This window comes from Hemitrygon akajei, chromosome 8 (genome assembly GCF_048418815.1).
Source record: "Hemitrygon akajei chromosome 8, sHemAka1.3, whole genome shotgun sequence".
In the NCBI taxonomy this organism is placed as follows: Eukaryota; Metazoa; Chordata; class Chondrichthyes; order Myliobatiformes; family Dasyatidae; genus Hemitrygon; species Hemitrygon akajei.
This window is the reverse complement of record NC_133131.1, coordinates 111,332,959-111,344,956: the sequence shown is the minus strand read 5'-3', so window position 1 is coordinate 111,344,956 and position 11,998 is coordinate 111,332,959. Positions and strand designations below refer to the sequence as shown.

General features: G+C 39.6%; 1 protein-coding gene across 1 annotated transcript in view; it reads left to right on the top strand.

Annotated features, from left to right (window-relative positions):
* Window positions 1-4,882: 4,882 nt before the first annotated feature.
* LOC140732153 (contactin-associated protein-like 2) overlaps window positions 4,883-11,998 on the top strand; it is a 1,811,541-nt gene continuing 1,804,425 nt past the window's right edge. Inside the window, exon 1 of the mRNA XM_073054373.1 lies at window positions 4,883-5,222. Coding sequence (XP_072910474.1) covers window positions 5,123-5,222 — 100 coding nt within the window. The 5' untranslated portion in view covers window positions 4,883-5,122. The remainder of the gene's footprint in view (window positions 5,223-11,998) is intronic.

Sequence of the window (11,998 nt, the reverse complement as noted above, 5' to 3'; positions counted from 1 at the left end):
AATTAATTTCAATTTAATACAAACATTGCTGAAATGAAATAAACTGATGTAGTATTGCAGTTACTGGAGACTGCAAAGTCTAAGATTCAGGAGACAAAAATTATTATTGCTTTTGGAAAATAATATTTTTCTCTATTTTGTGTTATTAACATTAAGTTAAGTTTGCTTGTCCAGACAACTTTAGGAAAAGAATTAGGCTATTCAACCCAGCAAGTGTGCTTTGCCATTCATTCATAGCTGACTTTTTCTTCAATCCCTTTTTAACACCTTTTCCCTGTAAACTCTAACCCTTCTTACCAATTAAAAACCTATCAATTTCTGCCTTAAATTCACCCCATGTGTTGGCATTCACAGTCCTCCATGGTAATGAATTCTATGGGTTCATCCTCCTTTAGCTGAAGAAATTACTTCTCATTTCACTTCAAAAAGGGCATTTCTTTACTCAGATGTGATGTGCTCAGATTCCAAGCCAGAGGTAGCAAACCTTTTTGAGAGTGTGTGCTGAAATTGGTGATAATCTAAAAAAACTCCCTCTAATTTGCCATGGTAATTTTCAGTAGAGATTATCGGACTTTTCAAGGGAAAGGGATGAGCTCTCCTGCTTATTTATGTATATTTATTGTTTTATTATAAATAAAAATATAACAAAGACAGATTGAAATAAATGAAGCATTTTAGAAAACCTGTTAAAATTATTAATATTACTTTTTTAACAAATCAACTGAAAATTCACATAATTTCCAAGTAGTATTGCCACGTAACTGTTTGCTATCCAAATACTGATGTGGAAACCAGGTTAGTGAAGATTTCAAAACTTATCATCCAATGTCATGTGTTTTCACAACTCTCTACTTGCCGCCAAGACAGCATGAGACATTCCCTCTGAAAACCGACCACTGCTCTCAGGTTGTAAAAAGAATCATTTGCTGCTTCACGTGGTAGTCAAGATAATCTTGTAAATATGGGTGGGTTTAAAGAATCGAGGGGCAGGAATGCATGCTGTGTACTAACAAAGATTTTACACGTGCCATCTTGGGCATGTGAGCCTCTCCTAGGCTTGGCTACTGATAGAAACATTCCCTCCATGTTCACTCTCTCTGGATTTTTCCGGAACTAGTAGGTTTCAATGAGATACTCTTTTTATTCTTAACTCCATCGTGTACAGGCCCAGAGCCATCAAACGCTCTTTCTTATTCATCTTTTTGCACCCAGGATCACTCTTGCGAACCTCCTCACAAACAAGGGAAAATCTGCAGACCACACACAAAATGCTGGAGGAACTCAGCAGGGCAGGCAACATCCATAGAAAAAAAGTACAGTCGACATTTCGGGCCGAAACCCTTCTTGCCGACTGTACGTTTTTCCAGAGAAGCTGTTTAGCCTGCTGAGCTCGTCCAGCATCTTGTGTGTGTGTTGCGAATTTCCTGTTGACCTTCTCCAAGGTCTGCAAATCTTTCCTTTAATATGGAGCCTAAAATAGCTGTAATGCTCAGCTATATCGGCTCGTACGCATCTAGGGGAGACCCTGTCCCCCGCCCAACTTTGTCTCACGATTGCATCGGTTGCTGTGCAATGCCACCTGATACGGCCTCAAACATCAATCATCAGCCAGCACACAATGTACATTTTACAAATTACACTTCATAAATCTTACTAGAACTAGGTAATTAATAGTGATACAATATATATGAAAGAAAAGAAAGAAAGAAAAGGCACCAAAACTTATCAGAATTCAGTCAATTCATGCACAACCATTGGAGCTCAATTATCGAAGTCTTCGGTCCACTATTCGATCTTCTCTGACCTCCTCGACCTGCCACCTGGGACCAACCTCGGTGGTCGACCAGATTGCATCCAGCACGTCCTCCTTCCTCGCGATCTCCCCTCCAAATCTCCCAAAAGCCTGTGCAGCACTAGCTTACAGACTCACAAGAAAGAATAACATCTATCCCAATTGGTTAACAAATGAATACAATTCTCGTTATCAGTAATTATAACCCAAACAAGCTGCGAGAGAAAGCACTCTCTCACCAGTTAACATAACAAAGAAGCATTTTTACTTTTAACATAACAAAGAAGCCATTTTGATTAACATACACAGCAACATAAAGAAGAAACCCCTTACGTAGCTTTCAATATTCCAACTTCAGAACATTCCAAATTCATTAGATTAAAAGATTAAAGATTTACTTCATTTGTCACATGTAAAGACAGCAATGGAAACAGTTGTAAAGGATTGAAAGTCATTGAATGGTTTATTGTATATAATTTATTTTTGAATAAAGTATATTTTGTTTAATAAAAAAAAGTCACATGTACATCAAAACATACAGTGAAATGCATCGTTTGTCAAATCAGGTTAGTGGTGATTATGCTGGGCAGCCCGTTAGTGTCATCGTGCTTCCGGCGCCAACAAAATATGCCCCTAACTTACTAACCTTAACCATACATCTTTGAAATGTGGGAGGAAATGCATGTCATCATGGAGAGAACATCCAAATGCCTTACAGACAGTGGCAGGAATCAAACCAGGATCTTAGAGTCAGTATTGTGACTAATTCACTGTGTTTGCAGATGTTTGGGTGGTGTGCAAAGGATAGAAAGCAAAATAATTGCAACCCAAAATTTATGCTCCAGAATTAAAAAGAGTACTAGCAAAAGCCTTCACCAAACAAAATGCTGGAGCAACTCAGCAAGTCAGGCAGCATCTATGGAGGGAAATGAACAGTTAAAGTTACCTCACAGAAGAATGAGAAAGTAAAGGCTGACGCACTCTGAACTTTCTATAAGTAAAGGAACAGGAACAGGATTGGGTGATTCAGTCCTTTCCATCTGTTCCAGCTACTACGTAAGGCAGAGCTGAGGTAACTCTGTTGACTCACTTTCTTCTGGATATGGGGGTGGGTTGAGATGAAGTATATGTGGGTATAGAGTTGGGTGGTGGAGGAGAGATGGTGAACAGTTTTAAAACGTTCACTGCATGTAGGCATTATTCTTATTTTGGGATTATGCTCCACCCAAATAAAATGGGTTGACTGCATCACATTGAATTCCTTCGTCATTTACAATACCTCTGTTTGATTACCATTAACTTTCTAAACTAGGGATTGGAATTGATGAAAGTTATATTGCCAGAGAATAATGCATACTATATTAGGCAGCACAACACCAAGAGTGAAATGAGGGAGAAAGAAATTCTATTCTCAAAAATAGGATTCAAATCAAATTGGACATTTATCCATAAATCAATTTAGTTGTCACAAAATAGATGAGGATGCTACAAGCAAATGCAGGCATAAATGATGTCATCACAGAGCCAAGGGCATCTCTACTCGTTTATTGAAACCAAAACAATAAAGTTTGAATTATTGTGGTAAACTATGAAGAATAGTCCATTTCAAAAATGTATTATACTGAAGTTTGTGAAAATGGCTTGGCTTTGTCCTCTTACAAGTTGAACAGAAGTTATCACTATCCAAGAAAGTATAATATTTATCAAGAAAAAGGAAATTATGTAAATCTTGTTGACAAGTATGTCATTACCTAGTGTAGTTTATTTTGGAGTGCTGGTTCTAAACTTTTCTAAAGATAAAAGTTCTTTCGCAAATGGTTTCCCGTGAAAACAATGTTCAATTTGCTTCTTTCTAAAGCTGCAAAAGTGCTTAGACACCATTAGCATTTTTGCTGACGTTTTATTATTTCCTGAAAACAAATAAACAGAGTGCTGTAAAGAAGACATAACAATATATAAGAAACACCGCCCCTTACAAGTCAAAGAGGCTCGATGCCTCATCAAATTCAGTAGATGAGAAGAACTGAATGCTTCACCACTTCACATTCATAGTTCCCCTGGTTAAAATTGGATGTTTCGTACTTTCTCAATTTATAGGCACGTTGAGATGTCGACATTGAAAATCATTGAATAATTCCTATATTTACATACGATGTTTTTAAAGCGAAAGCTTGAAATCGATCATTGCTGTCCCATTTGATAGCATTGTCCCGATATACTTGCAAATCCGCGAGACTGGTAACGCCAGCAATATTTTTCGGTTTACTGTACTTCAAATCAACGCTGCTTTAAACCTCTCTCTGCTTCCCAGCACTTTAATAAATGCGTATCTCTCAATGGGAAAAAACGTGTGAATATCTAGACTATGGTCGAGATTTTGCCTCTACTGCATACTTACGTTACATTGCATTTTGCTCAGCGTTCAAAGGGGCACCTTAAATTTGTCACTCTTCACCATTTATTGCTTCTGTAGATACGGAATAGTTTCTTCCAGTGGAGCAATGCGTATAGCAACGCGACATTTATTTTGTTTTTATTTACACGCGTCAGAAATGTTGAATGGGTACTTTTCTTTCTAGTTGGACTTTATCTTTTTTCTTTTTCAGTCAGTGATCACAGTATTGTTCTATTGTGCGGTCCCTCTGCTCCCGGTGTGCGCAACCTGCGCGCACTAACGAAGTCGATGCAGTAGATACTGCGGTCAAATTTTAATCAGCAGATAACAGGGCGGGAGATAAGACCGCACGGACATCTGGCAGCGTGCGGCAGCAGCGGCACTCCGCTTTCAGCCCTTCAGAGGGGCGGCTTGGAGGATGGTGCCATCTGCAGACGGGGGGGGGGCGGGGATGGACGCAGCAGAAGCCAGCCTATACCGCCCCACCTCTCTGCTTCCTCGTCACCTTGCACCTGGCAACGCGGTTTTAGTGGAGCGGGATCGGGAAGATATGCGCAACCGCGACCGAGCATCGCAGGCTGCGGGAGCAGGTTGAAGGGTACTCCCCCTCCGGCGGCGCTGTTGCTTCGCCCGGCGAAGTGGGCGGGGGGTGAGCGAGCGGCAGAGCCCGTGCCCTGGGAGGGAGGGAGGAGGAGAGAGGAGAGAGGAGCGAGAGTGCAAGTGCGAGCAGCACACAGCCCTGGCAACATCTCCGCGCACATCAGGCTAACAGTGAGAGAGCGAGCACTGCCAGTAGCATCGGGCTCCAGCTCCACTTAGCCAATCCGCTACATTGACAATTGGCTCCGATATAAAGCGGCTGGAAGGGAACGAAGCGGCTGCCGTTATCTATTTCTTGTACCCCCTTTCCCCCCCTATTTTGTAACCAGCTGTGAATGAACTGGACGATGTTTGGGTTCCTTCTGCGCAGGATAACAGCGCTCTTCTGGATTTGCATCAGCAGCGGCAACACCAGTGTGGGACTGGCAGCATCGCGTAAGTAGAGAGCATCATCGGCAACAGCAGTTATGTTTGAAGCGCAGGCGGACGCTAAGAGTCCCAGAGTCGAGTGTACAGTAGATTCCGGCATGCTTTCCGATGGGGAGCCGGCAGGGCTTTGCCATCATTTCCCAAGCTCTGCGGTATCCTGCAATACGAAGTGCTGAAACTGCAATCTTCCTCCCTGTCGGAAAAGCCTGCCTGGGATGGAGCAATCGAGTCTGTAGATCGATGCGGGCATCTATCTTGTTTATTTTTTTTTTGAAAAACCTATAATTTTGATATCGTGCTTTATAGTTCCTGTTCATTTGATGCAGCGGACGAAATGGCACAGAATATGGTTCTGGCCCATTGCAACACTTATTATTTAGGATAGCCTGCTATGATAAATGAGTGGGACTGCTACCATTATTGTTAGAATATATATGCACGTTTTGCAGATATGTCACCTATTGTGACTTAGAGAACCTACTTGACTCAGCGTTTCAAGTAATGTCGCTTAGCTGTATAATATGTGTTGGTGAGGTAAAATATGAAATAGCTCTTCACGGAACTCTTTGATTAAATTGATCCGTCCGTCATCCGGGAGCACAGAAGTGCTAGAAAGTCGGAAGTGGTACTTTTTAACTTGCTTCATTTTGAAGTAGAAAACCATTTTATATGCTTTTGCAACTGATTATAAGTAGGGAAATTTAAAAGTCGTACGTGTTGAAATGCTTTAATTGATGCTTGATGTAAATCGCAGTTTCACCATGATGTAACAATGTAGGAAGGTAAAGCTTGATACTTAATGCCACTCTCAGCAGATACTACTGAACATCCTGTTTTCTGAATGGAGCGCGTTGGGTGCTCACTTTGTTGTTAGCGTGTATACTCAATGGGCAGTTTTTCTCAGTTCCATGTAATCCTGGGTTGACTCCGGCTTTAAGTATAAAGCTCCGTCTAAGTTTAATGGCTTCAACATAACGGGGACTGATCAGGTCAGGGGCTTTACATCTCCAATAACATGGCTTTGGATCCGATACTGACCTACCTCCTAACCCGCGGATTACCTGGTCTCCTCTGGTTCGCATAGCAGCTTTAACTTTTACAGATGCATGGGAAAGATGGCGCATTTCAAGGTGTAAAGAAACGCTCAGCCCAAATACTGTATATCCCTGTTCTCTGGCAGGATGGCATCCTGGGGGGAAAAAAAAAACAGGTGAAGAAGCGTTTACTCACCTGGGAGTGTTTACCTGTTAACAAATACCACATGGTTTTCTGAATGTTATGAAATAGTGTTCTTATTAAAAAAAACAGATTTTTCTTTCAAAGTTAGAAGCGGCAAACATAGCAAACATATTAAGCCAACAATGTCAACAAAACATTGAAAGCATTGCTTATATTTTCACGTGTATTTCTTATGTTCTGATAATGTTTGCATTATCATTTTTGTCAGAGATAGAAATTAGATATTTCATTGGAAGATTTAAGTATCCATTTCCCAGCTTTTTCAGATCTTCAACTGCTGTTCCTGCCATATAAAGGATCAGCCGTAAAACTAGAATGAGAATCAGGTTTAATATCACTGGCATATGTTGTGAAATGTGTTGTTTTGTGGCAGCAGTATATTGCAATACGTAATAATAGAACTATCAATAGCAGTACAATATACATTGTATTGTTACCCTCGTGTGTGTTTCCTGAACTTTCACTTCCTGAAGTCCACAAGCAATTCCTTATTCTTAGTGATCAGTAAACAATCTTACTGATTTTGGGTGCAAGGTTGTTGCTGTGACACCACTCAACCAGCTGATCTAGCCTGCACCTGTGTGGCATATAGAAGCAGTGCAAAATGAGAAGATGTAATACTGAGGTAGTGTTCATTGGTTTATTGTCAATCTACAGATCTGATGTAATGAGAAGAGAGCATGCTCTCGATGATGGGGGGTTCTTAATGATAGATGCCATCAGCTTCGGAAGGTGTCTTGGATGCTTGGGAGGCTAGTGTCCATAAAAGAGCTAGCTGAGTTTACAACTTTCTACAGGAATATATAGTATCTGGGCAGCTTTTTCTAATCCTGTGGAATGGCCCCTCCACACCAGACAGCAATGCAGCCATTTAGAATGCTCTCCATGGTACACCTGTAGACATTTGTGAGTGTCTTTAGTGATATACCAATTCTCCGGAAGTGTCTTCTTTGTAACTACATCAATATGTTGGGCCCAGAATAGATCCTCAGAGATGTTGACACCCAGGAACTTGAAACTATGCACCCTTTGTGCTGTTGGAAAATTTATAATGCTGTTTGAGCTGTGCCTAGCCAGACAACTGTGGGTATAGAGAGATTAGAGCAATAGTCTAAGCAAGCATCATTAAGGTGTGTCAGTATTGATTGTCAGCAAGGAGATGTTACTTGCAATCCGCACGCACTGTGAACTCCAGGTGAGGAAGTCAAGGATCCAGTTGCAGAGGGAGTTAGAAGACTAGGTTTTGGAGCTTGTTGATAGAACTGGGGGTATGATGGTGTTGAACATTGAGTTGTAATCAATAAACAGCAGCCTGACATAAGTATCACTATTGTTCAGGTGATCCCAGGATGAGAAGAGAGCCAGTGAGATTGCATCTGCTGTAGACCTGTTGTGGTGATAGGCAAATTGCATTGGGTCCAGGTCCTTGCTTAGGTAGGAGTTGATTCGAGCCATGACCAACCTCTCAAAGCATTCCATCACAGTAGACATGAGTGCCACAGGGCAATAGTCATTGAGACAGCGCATCCTGCTCTCTTAGGAACTGATGTGATTGTCACCATTTTGAAACATGTGGGAACCTCCAAATGCAACAGGAAGAGATTGCAAATGTCCTTGAACACTCCAGTCGGTTGGTTGGCACAGGTTTTTAGAGATAGTGTACCAGTTTCATAATCACAGCCCTACACACTTTGAGGGTGCACCCTCTTGAAAAATGTTCTTGTATCAACCAACAGGACAGAGATCGCAGGGTCACTAGATGCTGTATGGATACACACAGGTGTAGACCTAACTTTTGTGTGACATTTTAAGTAAGGGCTGCTAACTGTTGATTTTGAAAACACAAACTAGTGCAGAATTGGAATTGGTAACTTTCAACTTTAAATTTTAATGGGATGAAAGTGGTATTAACCAGAGAAAATCTCACGTCCTAATTCTGTAAAGCTAAAATAAAACTTGCTGGCCATGAAAGTGTGCAATTTTGATATTTACATTAATGTATTCTCATCCACAATATTAATGGACGTAAAGCCCAAAGCAAAAAGTAGAATTATTCTTGCAGTGTTTTTCATAGATCAGCTTCGGCTTTATTTAAGTTGCATTCTCCTGCCTTGATGCCTGGGTGCATTTTGACCATTTTCTTTCCTGCTTAGATACTGTTCTGTTACCATTAGCATTCCCAGGGGTATTTCAGCAAAGGCACTTGATAGAGGTAGCATGGTGGAGAGAGTTGGTTGGATGGGATGGGATCCATTCATGTTTGATTCCTTTTTTTTCCACTCATTAGTCTTGTGGCCTACAACATGGCAGTTCAATATATAAACATGACAGTCTTATGCCTCTAGTTTTTAATTCCTTTGACAGTTAGTGAATTGAACATTCTTATGTTCTGCCGGGCAGGCAATAGGTGTAGAAAAGTTGTTACATTTTGCAGGAGCTAATAACACAATTAATGATCAGCCTATAGGTAGATTAGTGGAAGTACAGATACGTTTGAAAAGATAGATCTAGAAAAGCATCCTCCTCTAAACAATCAATGAGAAATAGAAGAATGGGCTGGAGGCTGAAATTGAAGAATAGCTTAATGAAATAGAAAATGTGCACCAGCTACATAATAATTCTTGACTACCGTGGTTAGTTTAGGAAAATTTGAAGCTACATTTTGGTGAAAAAGAGTAATAGGATCAAAGTCAAAAGTTAGTGATAGTTTTCAGAAAATAACCTATGGGTGAAGAACAGACAAAACATAACTTTATTGACTAGATAAAGGAGCTTGGAAAAAGAAGTGTTCATAGAACAAAGTTCAAAGTAAGTTTTATTATCAAAGTACATTAATGTCACCATATACAAATCTGACATTCATTTTCCTGTGGGCATACTCAGCAAATCTATAGAAAAGCAACTTTAACAGTATCAATGAGAGATCGAGTGCAGAAGACAACAAAATGTGCAAATGCAAATAAATAGCAATAAATAATGAGAACATGAAATAACAAGGTAAAGAGTCCTAAAGGTGAGATCATTGGTTATGGAAACCCCTTAATGGATGGCAAGTGAAGATAGTTATCTCTTTATGTTCAGGAGCCTGATGATTGTTGGGTTGTAGCTTTTCTTGAACCTGGTGGTGCAAGTCCTGAGGCTCTTGTAGCATTTACCCGATGACAGCAGCGGGAAGACTACATAGCCTGGGTGGTGGGGATATATTGGAAAACCATTCATTATTTTTATTTGTGCCTTATAAAAACTTCAATCCAAAACAGAGATTGGTGGGTGCATGGAACGCACTGCCAGTGAAGGTGGTAGAGGCGGATACAATAGGGTCTTTTAAGAGACTCTTAGATAGGTATACGGAGCTTAGAAAAATAGAGAGCTATGCAGTAGCAAATTCTAAGCAGTTTCTAGAGTAGGTTGCATGGTTGGCACAACATAGTGGGCCGAAGGGCCTATTATGTGCTGTAAATTTTCTATGTTCTAAAGTAGTTTCAACTTCCAGGCTCATTCAGATGTTTGCCTTTAATTTGGTGGTGGGACTTTCTTAATTTTATGTTTTGTCAATTACTTTAACTTTGTAGTTTATATCGTTGGAGTATCACTAGGAAGAGCAATAAATGAAATCCTTGTGATTAGGTTAACTATGTCCAAAGCAGTGTTTAGTGGTATGTGGCTAAATAGTGGGATGTCATAGTGAGGCGATTGGTAAAGGGGAGGAATTTACACAGACTTTATGGAGGATTGATTTAGAAAGTTATCAAAATACCTTGAGTTTCTAATGATCAGTCATTGAGCTATGTAGTTGACAATTTGAAATCTTCATGTGGGTGAGAGTTGAAAACTCTCCAGCCAACCAGCACTTTTTTTTTTACTGTTGTTTTCTTATCATAAATTTATAGTTAGGGCACAGAAGGAGACTTAATTTTCCAATGATGTATGTGCCTATTGTGTGAAGTAACAGTAACTAATGAGATTTAAATGGGAGTCAAAGGGGGAAAAAAAACAGAAAAATAGAACTTAGCAGGTAAGTTTGGAGAAAAGATGTCACAGTTGGGTGGCTAAACTATTCAAATGATCTAAAGATCAGGGTTCTGTACCATGATTTGCATGGATGGTATCACAAATGCACTGACTTTGAAGAGCAAAAGTTATTGCAGATACAATTCTCTATAATTTGATAGAATGATAGAGTCACAACTAAATAATTTATCTTAATTTATTAAACTTGCAAATGATTTTAAAATAAAATGTGTGCCCAGATATTTAGTTTCATAATGGTGCTTTTAATAGCCATTAAGCAATGAAACATGTTATATCTAGCTAGTTACGAATGTTTAGGAAAATTGACAGAATGCTTCCTTGTCAACTTCAAGCTTGGGACACTGATTTGATTTGATTTCAGTATCAGAGATGACGGTGCTGATGCTTCCTTTTCTAGTGTTGCAAGAGAATCTGGACATTTGGAGGTGGGAGGCCTTTCAGCAACACTAAAAGGACAACGAGGTATTCCTGTCAGAGCGCTGGTTTACCATACCAGCAAATAAGTAGGCTGTGTGCCTGCATCCTTGGAAGACCCTACTCTAGTCAGCAGCGCTTTTGAATTTCTACAGGTTGAGTTTGTATCATATTTTGTTGAGATTGAGATCCAAACGTATTGGGAGGTGGGAACAAAATGGAGAGGGGGTGGGAGTGCCTGTGGCGTCCATTGCTCAATCCACCTGATTTCAATTTCTAGTGTACTTGCTGGATGGAGAAACTGGGCATATTTGTAATAGGCAACTGTCCTTCTACCCAATCAATGTTAAATTTCACACTTGATAGAATCTATATAAACTCAATCCAAAATTTATGCAACATTTCCAAATCGAATAGCAAATCCAATTAAACAGTTGGATTTAAATCACAAGAGAGTAAACAAAATATTTGTGTAGCAGTAAACCTTAACGTTAGTTATGCAATAAAATATGGCCAAGATAGCCTAAGCTTTTATTGTTGTAGCATGGAAATAAAATCTATTTATAATTGTACTTTATGACTGATAAACTGGGTACTAACAGTGAGTAGAATTTAATGTTTTTTTATGTTTTCTGAATCATGTAATGAATATCTAAGCACATACACCAGAACTAAAAACACTGAAGAAGGAGCAGACGAGGAATTGTGCAGTCCACTAATACGATATGGGAGTTTGTAACCTGTTGACATTACAGCATTGAATTATCTATAAGTCCCATTCATTGGTTGTGTCTTTGTTTCTTCACTGTAATAGTTTATAACATTTCCCACCACAGGTGATATAAGGATATGTGATACTATATAGTTTACACAGAAGATTCTGGCTTGTAAAGATTGTATACATGTTATTTCGTAGCAAAAATAAACATAAACTATATCGTGATTTACTTGTACCCAACTAGTGTAAAGTTATTTTGAGAGTGATGTCCCTTTTTTAGCTCTTGATTGATTGGTCTCAAATGCTTTGTAAAGGTGACTTTATTTTGTTAAGGTAACATGATGTCATTGATGCAAAGGCATTTCAATGTTCTGTGTTT